We start from the raw sequence: 22579 nt of genomic DNA on the forward strand, positions 1-22579 counted from the left end.
ATTATTTGATTTTTCTCATACACGATGATGCAACTTCAAATTGATATGTTACTCTGTTGTCGGTAAGGCGGATATGCAGTAGAATAATAATTTCAAATATCGTATCAATACTTCAATGACCACACATTACACCATACTATATATGTGTTAACACACTAAATTAATTGTAATGGTAAAAACTAAAATATAGGATATTGCATCAGGAAAATCACTAGAAATGGTAAGATTGCAAATTTGTTTGCATAGCATAACGCCACCAACGTTGTGACATATATATCGTTCACGTTTATTTGGGCCCTTGGACAATATTTATAGTTTATCATACACAACTATTATTATCTTTCCAACACAAAATTATAATAATTGCTTATATTGAGTGCAAGGATGTTGAATTAAAATTCGTATATCTGATGACCTAATGTAAATGATTCTAATAAAACTTTGTTTATGGACTAGTATGGACTAGTCAACTATTAACCCAGTCTGGTAAGTTAATTATAAACAGTATAACCCCGGGTCGATGCAGAGATATGTAACCTTACGTTGCGATCACCGATTCCCGACAGACTGGGTGCGAATTCAGAACATAATGGGTTGTTTTCAGCCTCTTAATAAGCTGTAGAGCATGATTTTGGTAATACACTATTCGCCAATTAGATAACAACGGTATTAAGGATGGTACAATGCGGAGACGGCAAAGTTAATCCACCATCTCTCAATAAGGTGTGTCCAAGGACAACGCTTGCTCTATTCGTTCATCGTTTTAGCCTACCTAACCGTGTTTCAACTGTGAGGCTAATGTTGTGATGCCATTGTAATGATCTATACAGCCTACGCTATGTAAGAATATACACGGTGAGTATTCAACTTTTGAGTAATTTGTAACATTCTAACACATGTTATTTGTTCTTTTAAAACAGGTTGCCTGATCATGCTGCAAACATGGCGCCATGTTAATCATTAATTGGAACAGGCATCATGTTACATCCGGTGTAATATCCACATGGCAATATATTTCAATAATGTTAACATATACGGAACAATATACTATCATTTACTAAAGAACATAATATTCCAAGAATGCTCTATTTTGCCATGATCATTACAGATATAGTATATTAGTATATATTATATGCAATATGGGTTCAATCATTATTGCGGTTTTTCTTCATTCTACATTTAATTCGTCGGTGTCTGAAATATAATTTTAATCGTTTAATATATTCACAAATATATATCAATACAAATGTTTTACCGAAATTCATAAAATATAATTTCTTGTCAACTGCGATCTAAATGTAATTCAATGAAATTATGTTCATGTTTACATTTTCGTATGCAGTAATTTTGATCAAATTACCGAAAATAATAAGCATTGAATAGTGAAACAAAAAGTGGGCTGGAGATATAAATATAGCAATCAGTTGATACTATAGGCATCCCACTTTTATTTAGAACTTGTGCCAACCTCATTGATCCTTTTCAGGCGCCCTCAACGGTGGATAGAATAACTTATATTAACTGATTTCAGTAACCGATATATATAGATATGGTTTAAATAAAAACAAACGAAATGTTTTTTCAGTCGTTAGGTGATTTAATTTGACCAAACTTATTCTCCAAACAATTTTGCAGTAATTGTGTAACACCAATCGGTGTCCATGGTTATCAGTTCAGCACATCTCTAGGTAGCGATTGGAATAGGCAAAGAAGTTCAAGGATAAAATTTATGAAATGTCCAAGTTATTTATTAATATATGAAATTATTAAAGGAAGCCAGACGATGAGTTATTTTACATCCGTCTTTATATATTTTTGATCCAAATATTGTGAACACAACAACTTAGTCAATACCTAAACTTAGGTATGCAAGAGCGCGGACAATATATAAAATTGAAAAAAAATCATTACTAAAATTGTTCACAGACAACTATCACGACAAAAAACTGACCACACTGCAGGGAACGTCATGGACGTGAATTTTAATTTGTACCGTTCCTTGTTGCAGGAACGTTAGCGAAAATATTCGACCTAAAGACAACGACAATCAACTTCCTGAAAGAAACCGAACAATTTCCAGAGAACAGACAACAAGCTCCCCCAATTTATGTTGGGTTTAAAACATAATAACTCCTCTTTGTTCATTATATGTGTTATTCTGAGTCGACAGACAATGTATTTACGCTTGTGGTCAGCAAGTGGTCACTGCGTCTCTGTCCCACAGGGCACGAGTTAATCATGTATTGCGTATGCTAGACACATTCTAACCTTCGGTATTTTTTTCTTGGATGGCGTAAAGTCTGCAAAATGGCTAACGATGGCATATGATATGACGAAATGGTAATATCCCCATGACAATAAGTCTTGAAATGATGTCAACATATACCCATAATTATAAGAATAAAACAAATTTTATAATGAGTTAATACAAGGAAGAATACAAAACATAATGAAAAAACAATCGCAAACTAATTGCAATGTATTAAATCACACAGCCATTTAAACTATTTAATATTTATATGACATGAACACGTTACAAATCTATAACACAACTTTACACAAGTAGTTGTAACACCCTCATGTAATTTCGTAAACTCGGATCTGTAAGTAAAAAAAGAATAAATTGCAGCCCGTATAACATAAAACGATTTTCTACAACTTCAATTGTGTGCACTGCAAAGGAAGTCCACGGTTCAGGGCTAGGTGAGCTAGGCTGGAAAATAATTTCTTTATTTTTACGATCTACAGTGCACATTATTTCAATCAATTTCAGGGACAACCCTCGTCCCAATGTAATAGCGTATATATCTATCTGGTGAGGCCATGTCCAAACATTAACTTGTCCAGCGGAGTCGTCGCTTGAAATTTATGACGTGTTTTAGGAGACCATGGACTATTTTGCTCAAATCGAACATTCGTGGTGTTTTTGTGATGAACAGAAATACGAGATCTAGGTTCAAACAGAAAGCAGAGCTTTTCCAGAGCATGATTTACCCATCTCGTTTAATACTTTGTAATTTTCAAGAATCATTCCTGGTCTATTTAACATAGTGGCGTTCATTTACACAGGGTTTTGGGTAAAACAGTGTAACAATGTAGCCCCAACAGTTGCCTATATATACTTGGATAACTCACCGATTATGGCAACGACCTTTGTCTTGTTTTTTCCTGTAGTTATGGTAACGATCTATTACAGAGACGAACCTGTCCAACAATAACGTATAGATGTACCTCTAGGGCCAATTAATTTAAAATAACGCTTGTCAAATTCTGAAATATATTTCATTACTTGGTGGTAGATCGCGGGATGACACTTTGCTCAAATCGGAATTCGGTGGTAGTTATGAGTTTAAACAATGGTTTTTCAGACGTGATTTTCCACCTGTTACAATTTTAATCTGTTTAGAATAAAATCATTTAGAAGCAGTGAAATCTATTGTTGCAATGTGTTTAAAAAACACAACACTCCACCTTGTTTGATTATTCTGGTTTCACTGGACTTAAGTTCAAAGGAAGTAAGTTCTAATTGTTGAATATCTGCCACAGAGAAGACGAGACACACGAGTGGTCTGATTAAGACCTTTATTCATGTAGTAAATTGGAAACATTTAAACAACATCTATTGAACACTGCCCTGTCCATCATGGTTATAGTAGAAGTCAAACACAACAGAAAAGTTGTCGTAGAGTACAACTGCAACAGATTCTCTATAAAAGATCAGTCGTCGGGGAATGCCACCGAGCAACACATGTTTGATTCGACTCCTTAGGCGTATCGTCTGGAAAAAGATTTGTTTATTATGGCAACGACCATCTGTTATTGAATTTGCTCTGTACTTCTGCGCAACACATTTATTTTAACACTCCTGACTCCGACTTGTATAATTAGTTGCTACTCATCAAAGTTAGGACACTTTAACAACGCACCCAGTATTATAGCATAGACAATCGTCTATCACGTCGATTGTTATTTTAATACATGCTACTATTCACTAGCTTTTGCAGGCTCCCAAGTTTTTCTTAGATATCACATCGTCTAACTGTAATTGTCTGTGCTTGCAACTCACCATTACTTCTCAAGCACCCGGTAGAATATTCTTATACGGTTCTGTGTCCATAATGTCAAATAATTGTATTAGCCTAGGTATTTTATGTGGCTTGGTAATTGTTATTTCGGTTATTTTTCGCTTGTTTTGCTACAATCTATAAAATATATATTATTTTGAATATCCCCTGATTGCCACCATTTGGCCTTTATACAAATTGAGTGGTCACTTGGACTAGGGCAGAGGTTATTTAACACAATAGTCCCTTTATTTAGATATCAAAATCGATTACTAAATTGAATTATGGCTTAATCTTTGACATTGTTCGTGACAATATGCGAGGCACTACGAGCTTTATTTCTCGCTACAGGAGATCGAGGAGTTACATATTCTACACAATGCTTTAACGTTCAGTTATTTTTTACGTAATCACACTCAAGCATCTGCACGTAAATAAAAGTTACCAGCGAAGCCTTGTAACAAGTATACATTTATATATTCCACATATGAAGATTTGACAAAATTGTTGTTTGTATTGCACATAGCTGGATTATATTTTTACTTCCTAAAATTCGGTTTTGACGTTTTGTCTCTCAAAATGAAGTTTTTACATTGACACAACATTCAAATCCTACAATAGCACGATTGTGAAACCTGTAGTATTCTCGGTTACCAACGTGGGCATCTAAAACATACCACATTAAAACATACCTTTTTAACCTATTAGGAACTGTTATTAACTGTTATTATTGCAGACATTGTTGCCAGAGCATGTTAATACATGTTTTTGTGTTTTTGTACAGTAACACTTGGATAACTTCCACGCCCACGCCCACATGCACAGCACATGATGTCCAGATAACATGTATCCGTGTTTGCAAGCAATTTGCCACACACAGCCGCATTTATAAAAATAGAATTAGTGGATTATTGTTTAATCTTTCATTTTACTATTTGTTTTTTAATAGTCATAGTTTTATAAATTTATGTTCCTAATTTTAGTTTGTTATTTCCTGACTGCGAACGTACACAACAATCTAGATAAAGGCTCTTGTGCATAAGATAATGACCAGATTAGTAAATACAATTAGAGAACGCCTGGCATATACTGATTATTCCGTGTATGCACAAGCGTCAAAGTTCAACCAGTTGCTGTATATTGTGTCTGGGATCTGGCTAGACCACAGTCAGCTGGCGCACGTGATAATAAAATAAATGCGATATTTACTATATGGGGGGCATCTTGAAAGGGGCATAAAACTAAATAAAAGACAAGTTTTCTACAAACCAACAATTCGTCGTTTTTGTGCTGAAAAATTCCTTACATACGAACACCTAATTACACGAAGAACATAGAACACTTTCCTGGGGTATTTGAAACCAAAAATTGTCATTCCAGCCCAGTAGCCAATCAGCGACGGCCTTACAGTTGGATGACAATTTCGGTTTTTCGTGTAATTAGGTGTTCGTATTTAAGGGATTTTTCCACACAAAAACGACGAATTCGGCCAAATTTTGTTATCGTATATTGTAATATACTTCATCATTAAGGTAAAAAACAACGTCCATTTGTACTGCAATTTGTCTCTTTGTAGTTGCCAGTCATGACCATTTTCAGGCTGGACACGCCTTAACAGCTTGATTCCAGATGAGAGCCTGATATTGGACAGTGACTTGTTCTTTGGTGTGTAACATGTCATAAACATAGTGTATTGAAGCTTGTTGATATCTTTTACACCTGTCTTCGCTACTTACATAAGGCATGTGAATGCCTCCAATTCATCAAATTCATCTGTGGTAAGAGTCTGGCTCGTACCTAAGCTTGTGAGACACGCAGGGGTCCCACCCTGCTTTTAGGCACAAATAAACTTTTAGAATCACAGCCAGTGAATGCGTGAAGTGAAATCATAGTATTGCATAGCTCATTGCCAATTGCCAGGACTGCTGAGCTGATGTTAATTAACCTTCGTTTGTCTGCAACACCAGTGTTCACGATTAGTGGTATTCTAATATTCTGTGAAAACTTCATCAGCAAGAAGAAAACATCTGTATCAGGAGACCGGATTATGATGGCACTTGAATCTATGCAGTGTATTGCAATATGACAGCAGTGGAGAATGACTCTTGTGTTGGCTTCCACCTGACAAATAATATCAAGACATTTTTTAGAATCAATAGCATATCAAATGTAAATTGGTAACATTGGTGTAGTAGTGGCCTACTTGACTATATGTGCTTTAATAATGCGTATTTTCTAATTCTGGGAATGTGGATTAAGATGCTAAGTAGCTATCATCATACTGGTATACTGGAATATATATTTGTTAAACTTGGATATATTAAATTATATATAGGTTGACCCACCTGTACAGATCGCAAGTTTTGAACCTCTTCTACCTCAGTTCTATGGCCATTTTTACTACTTAGATACCAACAGTTCTCTCCGGAGACAAGCATTATCTGCCTTCTTTTCAGCTTTATCGCATATTTGTCTTGCTTATATTCTTGCAAAATCAGACAAATAAGTTGTGTTTTGTTACTGTTGTTTGAAACTGTTTGAAGTCATGTGGTACTCTAGTGAGAGGTCCATGTATGAGAAATGTGCCATGACGTTCCCTCTCTATATTCTTGATACTCTGAGTCTGGTATGTATCTGTAATAAAGTCAACACGGGTGGTATTTGGGTTCTGTGCAAATATACGCCGAGCCAACTCTTCAAAGCTTTGTGGGATTTGTGTTAGTAAGTGTAACATTGCATTTCCATCAATAATATGAACCACAGAATCTGACCTGCTTGTCACAGTATGTCCCTCTTCCAGTTTGAGAAGAAGTTATGCCTTGTCAGTTTTGTATGCTGCACCATCAGCAGCGGCTAGACCCCAAGGCACTGGGCCAAGTGTATATGCCATCACCTTTTCCATGCATAGATCATGGTTCATAGTATGAGCTGCCCAAATACATTTCCCTCTGCTACCAGTTTCTTAATCTTCTTTGTTGAACTTGTTACAGACTGTTTCACTGCCATTGATGCAAACGAATTCAACTTAAGTCTCATGATTAGTGCATTAAAAGTGACTCTCTTCTGCACTAGTCTCTCTTCTATGAATCTCTTGTAGGCGTTGGTGCCTTGTGTGTCAACTGCAAGTAAAAACTGGTCTCTGAAACTGGTCTCCCTGATGATATGCAATACAGTTTGTGCTCATCAGGTATTATGAAGGGATTGATAAAGTTTTGCAAGGCAGTGTTCAACTTCTGCACTGCAGATTCCCCTTTTACAATCTCTGATGCGGTGACATATTTGTGGTAGCTCATCTCATGCCAGCAGATACAAGTGTTCCCTATAGATAATCTGCTCATGGATGCCGAGAGTAACTCCATCTATGATAGGCTGTCAAGTTACGGCTAAATCCAATGATTCCATGACCATGCCCATGCCCACTGGCATGACGGTTATTGGTCTGTTCTATTGTTATATCAACAGCATTTCGAGAATTTGAAACACCAGATCGATTCACACTCATTCCATAATTCTCAAGAAGCTCCATAGCGCCAAGGTGTGTGTGTGCGTGCGTGCGTGCGTGCGTGCGTGCGTGCGTGCGTGCGTGCGTGCGTGCGTGCGTGCGTGCGTGCGTGCGTGCGTGCGTGTGTGTGTGTGAAAGGTAAAGAAGTACATTCAAGTACAGTTTCAAGTTTCTTGACTAAGGAAGAGAGGGCACATTTCTTGCAGGCAGGTCATATGAAGGGTGATGCCATTGGCCTTAGTAGCCCCCGGGAAACGCATATTGAACCATGCCTTATCCATGTACCCTACCCATAACTGTGGTGTGATGTCCTTTTCTCCAGCACTGGACTTGTCTTTGTATTCATCATACTTGCCCCTGACCCTATTGTGATGTTTCCTATGCATGACTCTATCAACCCACATGCACATACTGTGGATTCAACCACAACTGCCTCCAATCTACTACCCTTCAATTATTTTCCCAATGCACATATATATGCACATGCCATGTGGAATGTCCCAAGTTGAATGATGACAGCAGCTAGATCGAATGTTACAATTGTGTAAGGCTGACCAACAGCAGCAGATGCCTTCTGGGAAATATTTAGCACATGCATCACAGTCATGCGTTCAGTGATCTGGGCATTTACTTGAGGCATGTATTCCACTATTGATTCTCTTTCTTCTCTTCTCTCTCCAGTAAGAGAAATCCAACCTCCCCAACTAGGTAGTTTTTGGTCAACTGTTTTTGGTAGTGTCTTGCACAGTGCACAGTGCACAACACCCATATCATGTCAGATGATGTCTAAAACATATTCTCTTGTTTGTTGAGGTTCAGTAATTTGAACACTAAGGCTGGGTTCAACATGTTTTTTTTGAAAAAACACGACTCCATTATTTAAACTTCATCTGTCACTGATCGCTTCTTTGTCCTAGCCATGACAGGTAATTCACAATTGTCATCATTTGATTGGTCAATGACTATCTCTTGAATTACAATGAGTTTAGTGAGTCGTTCCAGCACCAGATGTTGTCTCTTCGCTGCGATCAAATTTGTCCCAACAGAAATGCAGCACATCATTACCTTGTGTTTTGATACCAGGTGGAATTGGATTATCATGATGGGATTTGATAACCACATGGATAGCAGTCAGGATTTCTAGTATAACTGAATATGACACACAGTGCCCAAATCCGTTCACCAACATCACGATGTCTGCTCTTCCTGTCAAATGCCATAATGACATTACAAGGGGTATATGCTTAGGTGTCATCCATCTAAAATGTGGGAAAATTGATTCTGGCCTCAACTTTCAAGCAATTTTTTTTTCAAAATTTTATTTGTTTACACCATGACTCTGACCTTGAATGACCAGGGTCATGGTCATAATCAACTGGGCATCATCAAAACTATATACATTGACATTTAATTCGAGTTTGTATGTTGTTTATTTACAGAGATATGTCATTTTCTTTAATTTCCTTATTTCATAAATACATTGCCATGGCTCTCACACCCACCAACAAGTTTATGGTAAACAACTTGATTAGGATAGCTGAGGGTCCAGGCTAACTAAAAAATATGGTCAATGAAAATTCCTAAGGGAGGGGTGGGAGGGGGTCTACAGTAGCCAATATACTATACCGGTGGTATTTAAAACTCTCTCTGACAATATTTGTTGTGATTGCCTTCCTAATTTAGTATTTGTCATGGTCCAGTCTGTAACCCTATAGTCAGGTTATATGGTTTTCCGGTGTCCTGTACAAACAATTAATTTCCTTTCTATCTAAGCTGATGAGCTGACGATCTCCGCAGCAACTGTATGGGATGTATTATGAGGGCACCTGTCATATGTGGAAACAAAATAAGATAAAATATATTAATAATAAACCGAATCTTCATACTGTCCTATAAGACGTGACATTTCTTAAAAACAAGCCAAAACAATGTTAGTGAGTGTTTCTATAGGCTAATACGTGACTGCTATAGGACGTCTACAGTTTGTATTACAAGAATTGAACAATATTTATATTATTTTCGAAATATGTTTTGTGATATGAAAATTGAGACACAAATACTTTTTGCCATATGTGACTCAAAATGGTTAATGTACGACACAACATATTCCAAATTAATTTGAAACACATTATATTTTGTTAAGTATGTAATAGTAATTGTATTTGTGTCTTACCTCACAGTAACGTCGTAAAAAAGTCTTAGCAACTGATATATCACTACAGTTATGTTCGTTTAAAGGAGGATATGTGGACCACCTAACATATACAACGATAACTTTATATTTTTGTCAATAATTAGGATAAGACTCAGGTGCAACGTTGCCGTGAGTTTTTAGAACAATAAAGCAAATTATGCTTGCATTGAATTAAAAAAATAGCGGTTACGAGACCTTTTTTCTTTGCATCAAACCAATTTTCAAAAGAAATGATTGAAGAGTTATAGAGAAATATTTTATTTTTTTTCTTTCTCTTTTCGTTCAATATAGTGGCAATGGTGTTAGATTTGCAGCCAAATCTTTGTGTTACTTGGACTCTAACAAGATTGTAATCTATGTACAAGGAACTACTTGACTATTATTTACAACGCTTACACGCAGTGAGACAGTAGATACGGTAAAAACAGTATAACCCTACTAAAACTGAACTCGGAGACTTTTGAATAAAATCTGATAATGATATACATTTAATAGAAATTATAGTGTTTCATTGTTTATTTAGATTACTTCTGCGAAAATGAAGTCACAACTAACTAACAAATAAGCTAACAGTTTTCTCTCTTTTATTTATTATAGATTCTGTTTATGGCAGAGACCCAGACAATCATCAGCATAGAGTGAGCTGGAAATGAATGCTGGATAAAAACAAGATAATCGTCCTTCTACTCTCAACGCATGTGTCTCCTTTGCATATATTTTTCGAAAATAGCCAAACTGTTCAAACTTACTGAATTTTGCCTCATGCACAAGGCACAAATGTGAAGTAGATTGGTATCGACGTATGTCTTCTGTTCGTCCGACAGGCTAGATTTGAATGTAATTTTGTACATAAATACTATGTTATAAACAACAGACGTGATTAACTTTTAATAAAAACCCGTGTATGCTCGTATATTTATAATTCTTTGTAAAAATACACAAATGCATTGAACAAATGCATTATTAATTTGGTAATTTGCACACTAATTAACTTTCCATATTGTTTATCCTATTAATGATTTGTTCAAATGGATTTGAACTTGATAACTTTATTGGAAATTGATATTTTTTTAATAGAAGTGAAATGCGGCAAATACTTCATGCCATATTCACTTTACCTATCACCAATTTCAGGTTATCAATTTTTGAAATTCTGTTGCTCCACAACAGACTAGACCACTAGGTCAAAGGTATTGACGCTGCAGGTCGGCGTTATTTCAACACTGATCTGACACATGTCGCGCAAGAAGTGCCGGGAGTTATTTCTTTAATGATAATTGGAACATAGAGACATTGCAGAAATGGGCTGATAATTTTACAGCTGGCCAAAAGCCAAGTTTTACAATTCACATCTGATAATACCAGTTCGACCCAAATGAGTACAAATTAGTTCATGCCAACGTCCTCGGATAAATACTAATTTCGGTACACCTTACTATGGAAACACTTATAGACAATAGAAGTCGTTTTCAACAGAATACATGTCATGGAATGGAAAAGCACTGCGGCTGTCGATACATAGATACATTTGAAGTAAGTGTCGAATCTGAAGGGTCAGATTTATTTTCTTTTTGAAGGTTTCCTTTCTAAAACGGTGTTCACTTACCTTTAACATACAGAAAAGCTGTGATTTTCAAAGTTATGCCTGAAGTGTGGTGGCGAAATTTAGTTTTCATCAATAGATTTTTCCCCGGGTTTACAGTATGATTGGAACGAAAAACGTTGCTAAACAGGGCCAGTATTATTGTGTTCTTTATTTTTTCAACGTAAGTTCCTAATCTTTTCTCTAGTGAAATTTAAATATGTGCATACCTTATATGTAACAACGTTCATTTAAATTACAACAATGTATTTCTGGCGAAAAAAATGGCGGATAAACTATACCTGAAATCGCAAAATGTCATTGTTGTACAAATGCATCTTGCCTGAATTCCGCTTCTCTTATTTTATCAATACTATATTTTTTTCAAGTTGTGTTGTGTAAGTTATGTGGTACATAAATTGTAATTCAGTTTGGCATTAATGTTTGAGAAAGATATTAATTGTTTTAAACCAGAAGTGACGTTGATTTTGAACATCATTCATATGCCGGCCGTTAGCGCCAATGCTCGATTAAGCGCCCTCCCCTCACTTTTGGAACATTTCTATTTTCGAGTTCACGTTCGGCTAAGCGTCCGACCCCTTCAAAATGTCATTAATTTGAATATCTAATTCACAGTCAGCTGGCGCACAAGTGATAATAAAATAAATGCGATATTTACTATATTATGGCCGCCATTATGAATACGACATGAAACTAAATAAAGACATAAGTTGTGAAACGCGTTTTCAAGATTCATTCAAATCAGGGAAAAATACCAATCTTTCACCGCCAAACGATCCGTTAGGGGTAATATTAAAGCGCGGTAATCGTCGCGCTGCGCATGTGCGAGATATATGGGTCTCATATCAACAAAGATGGCGACTTTCACTGTTGTGCAGATCAACGAGTACGAATTGTGACGTTTCCAAGCTTTAGTTAGGTAATTTTCATGTTATTCGAAGATATCAAGGAGTCACCGACGGTAATCAGTGCAAGTCGCGCCCAGGTCAAACCTCATACTTGTGATTTCCATTTGAAAAGCGCATTGGATTGTGGGAAAACCAATGTTTATCAACATAAATGCCGCACATGCGCAGCGCGACGACTACCGCGCTTTAAGCCAGCCGCTAACAAAATTCGGTCGAATTCGTCGTTTTTGTGAAATTCCTTGCATACGAACACATAATTACACAAAGAACATAAAACACTTTCCCGGGGTATTTGAAACCGCCATTGTCATCTAACTGTAAGGCCGTCGCTGATTAGCTGCTGAGTTGAATAACAATTTTTTGTGCCTCTTTATACCTCTTTATTTAGTTTCACGCGGCCCCATATAGTAAATATCACATTTTGTTATTATCATTTATGGGCCCACTGACTATGGTTTAATCATACAACTTTGTCTTTGATCGCTGCTTAACGAATAATAGTTTTACATGATACAGCGTGGATATCTACCACTGTGAATGTGTTGTGAATGTGTAGACCACAGTAACCGTGCGTAAACTACGCTTCGATAATGACCTGTTTATAAAAGTGAAATGCGGTAAATACTTCATGCCATATTCAGTTTATCTATCAAAAATTGCTAGTTATCAGTTTTTGATAACTAGTTTTATTCGCCGAAATCAATTCCAACAGATTGTACTTCGACATCGATAAATCTGCATTGCGTTGCGTCCCAAAAGGGCGTCGGTACAACACAGCATACTGATTGTTAAACAGCAGACAAGATCATTAGGTCCAAGGTATTGACGCTGCAGGTCGGCGTTATTTCAACACCGATCTGACACATATCGCGCAATGAACGTTTCGAAGTCATTGGACGGTCGGCATGTATTTTACTGATATACTAAATTAGAACCATTGTAGAAATGAGCTGAGCAAAAAACTGTGCTCTCGGCAGTCAGTTTACACTGATAGTTCCTTGAATGGAGTGCGTTCCACGCGAGATTTTTTTTTTGCGTTTGAAGACGTTCTATTTCAGGCTAGTTGAAACCTGAAATTACGCGGGAAATTTCGAACTTCAATCACACATTTAATTGGCTTTAATTATGAAGTATCAAGTTCCGCATATAAACACTGGAGTAAAAAGGCGGCGAAGCGCTATTTTAGCCAAAAACGGTTAGTAAGGCGTCATATGACACAGGTCTGTGCTGAGACAGCGCTTCCTGTGACGACAGAACGGGTTCGGACGTTCTTACACGTCTAATCGTGCAAGAATGTATCATGGCGGAAAGGGCTTTTCATCGAGAGACTGCGTACGATCCAACACATCCGACAATGGAGATAATGATAAAGATTTTGACTTCGACTGTGTTCCAATAGACTCTAATATTTTTAACCTCGTAAATGGTAGCACGTAATTAATAAAATGTGCATATTTGCTTGTGACCATTTCAGTTTCTTCATACAATGACAAATTTCGTAATTTTATTTCCCTCAAAGACGTAATATCCCTCTCAAACTATCACATGGTGAATTAAAATTGTCATTTGCGCTCTTTTCCGAAGGGTGCTCGGGAATGCGCCCACTATTTTCTTTGATAGTGAGGACACTGGTCGCTAACGCGGTCGAATACTGTAAGTATCTTTCAAAGTCATCGGCACGAAAACAGGCACTGGTCCACCGATCACATTTCCCATTGTTTTTGGTTTTGGGATACGTGTAAAAAACACAGCATTCGTGTATTTCCCTAGATGAAATCAAGAATCGCTCTTGCATTCGCCATAACTCCCATTGTAGCGTTTTTGTACAGTCAATATTGTGAACAATGGCGCTGCAACCGTCTCTAGTCACTGGTTGCTAAGGACGTAAAGCTTGGCCACGCGAGATCTCGCAGTGAGCGGAATATGGCTTATGCCATTGTCATTATAATGCTGCTGTCAGATATATTTCATTTCCGAGTATGTATTTTCCCAAAAAATCTATAAATTATTCTATGAAGTGTGGGCTAAAAGGTGTGTCTCAATTGGTATAATGGATCCCGAACATTAAAAGTGTTGTGGTTAGATCTACCTGTATCCTCGGGGGTGGACATTCGGGCATTTTCACCGCCTGGCAACCCTCGCGGTGAGAACAAAGGCCAAAAACCTGCCAAAAACAGTACTATGTGATGGTTGTTGAGACTCCCCTGAACAGTGTAACAAGAATAGCTCTACGTGTGTAACATATACAAATTTGGTTGTGCAGGATTACTTCAAAGTTTAGTTTGAGTTGTTTTCTCGAAATTTCACCGGCTCGACCGGCCTTCCACAGCAGCGCGCACAGAACCCAAATAAATGCATGTACAGTGGTGCGCGTCTTAGCAACGTGGAAGTTCTTGTGACGTAGCCACCCCCCGCGAGGATATGTTTCACTGAATGAGATTGCGCCCTCAAGCATATGTTTAATATCGTCGTTGGATGGCGCAATTCGTGATTGGTTCAAAGGCATAATTCTCGTACCATACACAGGAAGTATTCCATTATGGAATATTTGAATTATTTACTGCATATTATAATTTTGGTAATAAAATGTGCATTTTAAACAACATCCCAGGAATCATAATCTCCATTTGGATACTGTGTAGTAACATGCACGTAATATATATTGAAAATGATATTGTATATTCTGCACATATGAGTATTATATTATTATACCTCATAGCACTATTAGCCGATTAGATTCGCCCATATGGCGGTCGATATATTTGCATATTGATTTCTCAATGGTCCGAATTCAGTGTGCTCTTTTTATCTATGTGCGCGCGTGCACGTCGTGTTTGAACGTCACGGCTTCTGAAATGTCGACCGTTGCTAGATGATACCTACGAATATTTTTAATTTGACAGTAATTTTAGGAAGTATTATGGAATATAAATACACACGAGCCATTGAAAATAAAACTTGCGAATATAATATACTACTCAAAACAATTTAAGGAACACTTGAATATTCTGAGTTACAGAAAGATCCTTTATTTCAGATAAACCCATTTGGTCACATAATTAACGTGAAACATCTGAACAATGAAACAGATGATAAGGACTGCATGTAATCATTACACATTTCGTTACATAAGTTCTGAAAGAGAGAAGGGTTGAAAATAAAAATCCCAGTTCATGGAACAGTTCAATAATGGGCGTGACCACCTCTTGCACAACGTCGCTTCATGGATGTCACTAATCTCTGCAGTGAACGTTGTGGTATCGCTTGCCAAACTGGTTGTGCTGTCTGATGGTGGCATCAGAGAAGCGTTCACCAGGGCGTCTATAGACAAGAATACGACCACATTGTTCTTCAAAGCGAATCTTCACTCATCTGTGAAGACGACAGAAGACCACTGTCGACGTGTCCAACGAATGTGCTGTCCAGCCCAGTCTCAACGAGCAGTTATGTGGTATGGGAGAAGGACTAGCCTGGCGCCTAGGCCTGACATTTCTGGCCCTCAGAAGGTTCCGCACAGTCTGATCACTCGCATCGGTATGAGTTGCTGCTCTGAGGGTCCTACGTAGGGAATTGGCAGTTACGGTTCGGTTACGAAGGGCTGAGATGAGGAGGTTACGGTCCTCAGCAGGAGTTGTGACACGTGGACAACCTGACCTGGGTCTGCCATCATGTACTATATGGGTTTCTCTGAAGCACTGGGATAGTCTGTGAATAACAGATGGGGTCACATTTAGCTTTCTTGCAGCTTCTCGCAAGGAAACACCCTCATTCAACCAGCCTATGGCCCTGTCTCTCTCTTCAATTGTCAATTGTCGACGTGGAGGCATGCTTGCAAAAGCTGCGACAATGCCATTATTGAGTGCATTCTGATTACCATAATTGGAAGATGTGATCACAAGGTTGCATTATGTACTCGGAAAAAACTCAACATTCTTCGAAGCATAAGAATTAGAGCAGATGTGTGATGAGCAATGTTCCATCTTTTCACCTAATTTTCCCCTGAAAGAATACGTAACTGTGAAATTGAGGGCCACCTATTCTCATCTACTGTGGTAATATTGGCTTTACATGACATCATTTAACATGATCCATACTTATTTGATGTAAAAAATTCAGGTGTTCCGTAAATTGTTTTGGGTAGCATATTATTTAATATATCCTAGTAAAAAGAGCATATCGAAAAAGTTAGTGTGCTGTATTTCGAATAAATAATATATGTAGATATGTATTTTTGTTTCATATTTTACAACTAACCATACTCTAGTGATGGGTAAACGAGGAAATGTCTAAAATCAGTCGAACATTGTTGATCATACAAGCAAACATTAAATAGAAAGCTAGCCTGCAGAGGGGTGGACACTTTTCTAGAATTATTGTGTGTTGGCGCAGTCTAACTGTCATAAGAGGTATTTTGTTAAAGGCCATCTGCAAAACAATTTGAGTACGAAGGAGTACTAATAGAGCGGGTCTGTGTGATAGCGCCACCTTGATGTGCTCATACGCAAGTCGATATTAAATAGAGAATCAAAAAATATAGCAGCATCATAACGAAAACAAATGCAATCTAGCTCAATTTTGTTTATAATGTTGACTCCAAAAACGATGTTATCTCTATTTTCATAATATATATTTATACATGTGCCAAGAAACATTGACACTGAACGTGAAATACTATTTTTCAGCTCAACGCCCATGGCCACTATTGCGGATTTCTGTCAAAAGAATGAAACATGTATTATACTAAACACAATTCACCAAAATAAAATATGACATAAAAGATGCATTTAACTACAAACTTAACTGCATTTAATGAATGAAATATAGTTTGTATATAACAAAAGCGTTTAGAAATAGAGATTATTAAGCACAAGAATTAGTTCTACGAATGAAATATGAAAAATAAGAAAGGAAATTGTGTTTTATATTTTCAAATACAACTTCAGTTGGTGTATACAAGTATTGTGCAACCAATTTTGTTGTTGAAAAGCGGTAAATAATCTGACAAGAAGTTGGCTTGCAGTATAAATATGATTTAAAGATTTGACTGCCAGTCAATCAAATAGAACAGTATGAATTACATTCAAATACTCGCATTGATGTTCATTTAACTGGCTCTGACACTTGTTCACACAAAATTAATTGAGATGATCTGTTGCTATGTACATTGGAACCCTTTACTACGTAGTCGACGGGGGCGTGGTCACAATACTATATCATTCGTGTTACTGGCCTGATACGGCAGCTATAAGTTATTCATCAAGGTAATAACAATGTCCATATTTGGGCATCGTACCACCATGCGTTATTGTCTGAGGTGGTACGTCACACACCGTTCACAAATCTGACGCAATAAGTTATTGTAACGTGTTAACATGCCTCTCACAAATCTCAGATAGACTGTGCTAAAATCAATTCATTAAATTTAACACCATTGGAAATGATGTTCCATTGTTTATATTTATTTATTTATTTAATTAACTACATGAATACATGTAATCGTAAAATTATATCACAAATATGGGATGTGTACACATGCTTTTTAACGGTTTTCATCACATTCCTTCATCGTATTGGTTTGACCAACAAAGACCCATCTAAAAAAGTAGAAAGTGCCACATTTTCATCAGCGAATTCTTGTTAAATTAAATAATTTGCTCGACAACCTCACATTATACATTAACTCTACCCATGTTAAGAATATAGTCACCCCTAAAGAGTATGTTTTAACATAAAGAAAATATTTATGTTCATGCCTCATTTTGCTAGATGTCTCCGTCAGATTATGAAGCTTGTCTTTTGATTTGTCCATACTGTTATCAACGTCTTTCATCTAACACTTTTCGTGATATTTATTAGCCATTGCTCTGCCATTTTTGGGATATATGACACTAATATGTCTCAACTTTGCCAGATGTTTTTCCCAGTAATGAATGCACCGACGCCCGGAGACTTATCATTTCCATATCCACCTGTATGGTGAACAAATTCTAATACTCTGCATTTGAAACAATGTCGACCTTTCTGTTGACATTTCGGTGGGAATTAGTCTTGCTCCATTAATCTTTATGAATGATGTATATTGATTGTCCATCCTAGAGTGTTGCTACTTCTATTCTAATATATCTATCAGGGTTAAAAACATTGTTTATAAAATGAATGTGTTGGATACTAATTACTACTGTAATGTCACAAGGATGGGATATTACTCATATGTATATTTAAGTGATGAATATATTAATAACCTAATAGAGTCTGTCTAATCATTTAATTAACACAAGTAAGGCAGATAAACATACGAGTTACAGTGTGCAAACATTTCAATGAAAATACTGTATCTCCAACACAACAAAACGTCAGCATAAATAAAGCCATAACAGCAGTTTACTTCAATTCAGTAAAGGCATTCTGTCTTCTGCTATTTTTCTTGTATGCAGAACATTCTTAAAATTCAGTGATTCCCCTGCAACACGGCGGCGGATGAAGTGTGGAAATAATAATAAAGTGCAATGGAATAGATCGCACTTTATTCAGATGCCCATTGTAATTAAGTACATAATTCGGAAGCATATGTTTTGGTATACTAAATACATGAATTAGAAATACTTTAAATTTGATACCTCATATTGAATAAAATAACCAACCAATGTAACCTTATGCTGACTAATCACTACACTATACCTTAATTAGATGTGATGAGATATATGCAACATCATCATATGATTTGTCATATAAACGACACTGTAACAGTGAAATATTTAACAAATGTTTGTAGCAACATTGTTAGAGATTTTACACAATGGTATATTAGTGATTTTCTAGCTTCAAACAATGTTCACATAAATGGAAACAGAATTACAACAATGTTCAGGTAATGGGAAACGCAAAACTATATGCAGATGTACATGTTCAATTGTGAAATGATGTGAATGTCATTTGCTGACAGCTACTGCATTTTTGTAAATCGAATATCGTGTTATTTTTGCTGGTTCTTGATTTGTTTCTTGCACCCAACACATACATAATGTGGTTTTCTTGACGTCGGCTGCACGCGAATTACTCGTGCGATTATTTAACTGCAGTCAAATATAAACAATCCTTGTTATTAAAGTAGTTGAGCGTCAATGTAAACATATGTGGTTTGATCTCATAGTTATGTACTATATTTAAACAAAATCACGAAATCTAGTTCTAAAAACCCTTGACGTATACGAGTCAGCCAATTACTTGAGTAAAACAAAGAAATTTTAATACAAGCATATCACTGATCCACGATGTACGTAAAAAATGAATGTCAAAAGAATGTTGTGATTAATATAGTGTGAGTCTGTAAAGCTGGGATTGTCAATCAACCAAACAAAACTTAGATGAAATGTATTACTCTCAAAAATAATGATTTGACAATGAATGAACCATTAAAACTATTATGTTCGTATTCACTAAATGGATACCGTGACTCGTGTGGCTGAAATAATTCTATGTCATGTATTGTTTGAGGTAGATTTCCTGCAGTTGTAATAGATGTCGCTGTACGCTTTTCATAATAGCAATGACCTTATTGCTTTGGAGCCTCCATGTCAGGTCAGTGATAACTACCATAGTCTACAAAAAGAATGACACACACCTGTTAAAGGGACACTCAATATTTAAAGCAATATTTTGAAAACTTGTAATCTATTTTTTTTAGAAATTCCATCTAAAATAAATTGGTATGATGTTATTGTAAAATCTGTTTGAATGCATACATTATATGTTTGACAATATATTGGAATGTGAGTTTTCAAACTCGTGTAGTTATATAGGCGAATCCATGAAGCGTGTGAATTTGAAAGTCTCAGTATTTCATCAAACGAGCACTGCTGGTATGTTTTCTGGCAAACAGGAATTTCATTTTATGCAGAATGAAGACTATATGTGCAAAATTGAAAGGAATTGTTTAATACAGCTATGTTTTCACCAAATTATTTAAACACGATCAACAATATTAAAATTGCATAAACATGACCTCCAGTTATCATAACACTGTGCAGTGGCACCTGTTATCAATATTTTAGGGTTAATGTCCTATTTGTGAGAATTTTAAGGGTTTTTTTTTGTCGTCAGTGATTGCTGTGGCTAGTGGTAAATCACAAGAAAAGACTCAATTTGAGCATGTAGGGGAGCGTTCTTCGGTCAAAATTAAATACTTTGGACTTTAGTCACCTTTTTAAAAAAAAAAAAAAAAACATGCCAAAACATGAATTCAGTGAGTGGTGTGACCAGCTGCAGTGTCAACCATTTGTTTGCTGCATATGTATTATAATAATTAACATTTACGTGTGTATATGACGTACACCAACTTGTTTACGAGTTTACCTAATTGATCGTCCATCAGTTTGATAATTGTTATTGATTCGTATTACTGCTATACAATGCCTGTTAAGTGATCACCTCGGAATAGGAATATTTGCAAACCCGATAAACTAATCATACGAATCCTAGTGTGTTGTTATTCATCTTAAAGTGAAGTAAATGTGCAGACAGACTGGTTCTCCCCAGAGGCGGCGGCACGAAATTTTGCATGGCGCGAGATCTGTTCACCAGCTCTCGCGCCTAAGACGTGACCTTAGAGTAAGGGGGTCCGGGGGCATGCTCCTACGGGAAAATTTTGAAATCTAGACCCCCCGGAATGCTATTTCTTGCATTTTTGGGGGCAAGACAGGCATCCCTCTTCAATTGTGTCGCATCGCCCCCCCCCCCCGGTGCCGCCGCTACTGCTCCCTCATTGGCTACAATCGATTAGCTGGCCAATGACCTGTATTACACCACAGACAAAAATAGCCAGCTTCGAAACTATACAATTACATTCAATTCTTCAAGGTTTGATATTATCAATGAATTTTCAATAGAACAGTGTTTTATGCTGTGTAAATTGACAAATTCGTTCGTAGTTTCTATACGGGGGACTAGTTTGGTTTCTAACTTCTGGACTTTTGTTAGTACGTTCATGTAGTGTATTCCCACTACTTCAAATGCACATGTACACACCAATTATATGTTTATGGAGTTGGACAAATGTAATCCACCATTTCATTCCCCACATATACATACAACAACATGCATTTTTAGCGTGTCATCAACAATTTACTGGACATGCATGTCATATTTCTAATCTAATTTTGTTTTAGTTAGAGTTGATCAAGACATATTAGGGCAAGAAATAGCAATACGATCAGTAAATGTGCGGACAGACTGGTTCTCCCTCATTGGCTACCATCGATCAGCTGGTCTTCGAACCAAGTATCGTCCCATTATAATAAACATGTTTAATACTTATATATATATTTTTTTAAATAGTAAAAAACATCACATCACATAAAATCTACAACCTGAATAATGCGGAATTTATGAAGCAATTACGCAGCACATACGAGTTTAATTTCCCAAAAACATTCGTTTTGAAAACAAAAACAGAATTATTAGTGATAATTGTACAGTAGAAGAAACACAAGTTCACCTCAACAACATGCGGTGATATAGTTGTGGGTGCATAGCTCTTCTTGTGTAAACCTTTGGTTTTTGTGCTGGCATTTCAGTCATTTCTAATACATTTAGTGTCATTAAATTTGTTATTTTAAGATTCAGGATTGTTATCGATACAGAAGAGCTATGCCTCCACCTCTGACTTGTGTAACACAAACGTGCAAAGCAAAATGGCATCGCAAATAAAAGTCGACAAAAGCAGAATATTTCAGATCGTAATGGAATCACAGCACTTCAGGTTACATTTCTAATCAAATTGTTTACTTGTGGAAATTCCCACTCTTAAATGCTGAGGCATGCTGACACGTGGCTTATATTATTTTCAATTTAGGCGGGCAAGTTTTCCACTAGACAAATAACATTGCCCCTTTTACAAAAAATGTTTGACCCCAGGGAACAATGTACAATCTAGTCCGAAATATATAAACATCGCATGCTGTAACATATTGTTGGTGAGCTGTTGAATGAAGATAGAACAACATGCCTTGGGAACAGTAATGGTCGATCACATATCAACGTTTACTAATAATTGCCCGCCGATTCAAATCGAGCAAAAAGTGCTATTGCTCTTTGCCCACAGTTGTTGAAATTAAAACAGTACTCCTTTTACCCGTACCTTTATCAAGTTCCTGTGCATCACATTTTATCTGAGAACAGTTATGACATGTGATTTTCTGCTGGTTTCATAATTAAATCGTTTTAACCCCGTGTGAATATTTTCTATAAGTGTAAGAACATTTGAATAACTTAGAGTATTGCTCGCACATTGCAATAAATTTGGTATGATTT

At 36.6% G+C, this 22579-nt stretch overlaps 1 protein-coding gene and 1 long non-coding RNA gene across 2 annotated transcripts; one reads left to right on the forward strand and one right to left on the reverse strand.

Moving 5' to 3' along the window:
* Positions 1–520: 520 nt before the first annotated feature.
* Positions 521–10422, forward strand: LOC102810423 (uncharacterized). Its single transcript, XR_438421.3, has 3 exons — positions 521–855; positions 10052–10178; positions 10358–10422. It is a non-coding gene; the product is annotated as an uncharacterized LOC102810423 (long non-coding RNA).
* Positions 10423–15639: 5217 nt separating this feature from the next.
* Positions 15640–16098, reverse strand: LOC102801208 (uncharacterized). The gene has a single exon (XM_006819507.1). The coding sequence runs from the start codon at positions 16096–16098 to the stop codon at positions 15640–15642; it is 459 nt and encodes a 152-aa protein (XP_006819570.1).
* Between the last annotated feature and the right edge of the window lie 6481 nt (positions 16099–22579).

The sequence above is a fragment of the Saccoglossus kowalevskii genome, chromosome 18 (genome assembly GCF_978046115.1).
Source record: "Saccoglossus kowalevskii chromosome 18, keSacKowa6.1, whole genome shotgun sequence".
In the NCBI taxonomy this organism is placed as follows: Eukaryota; Metazoa; Hemichordata; class Enteropneusta; family Harrimaniidae; genus Saccoglossus; species Saccoglossus kowalevskii.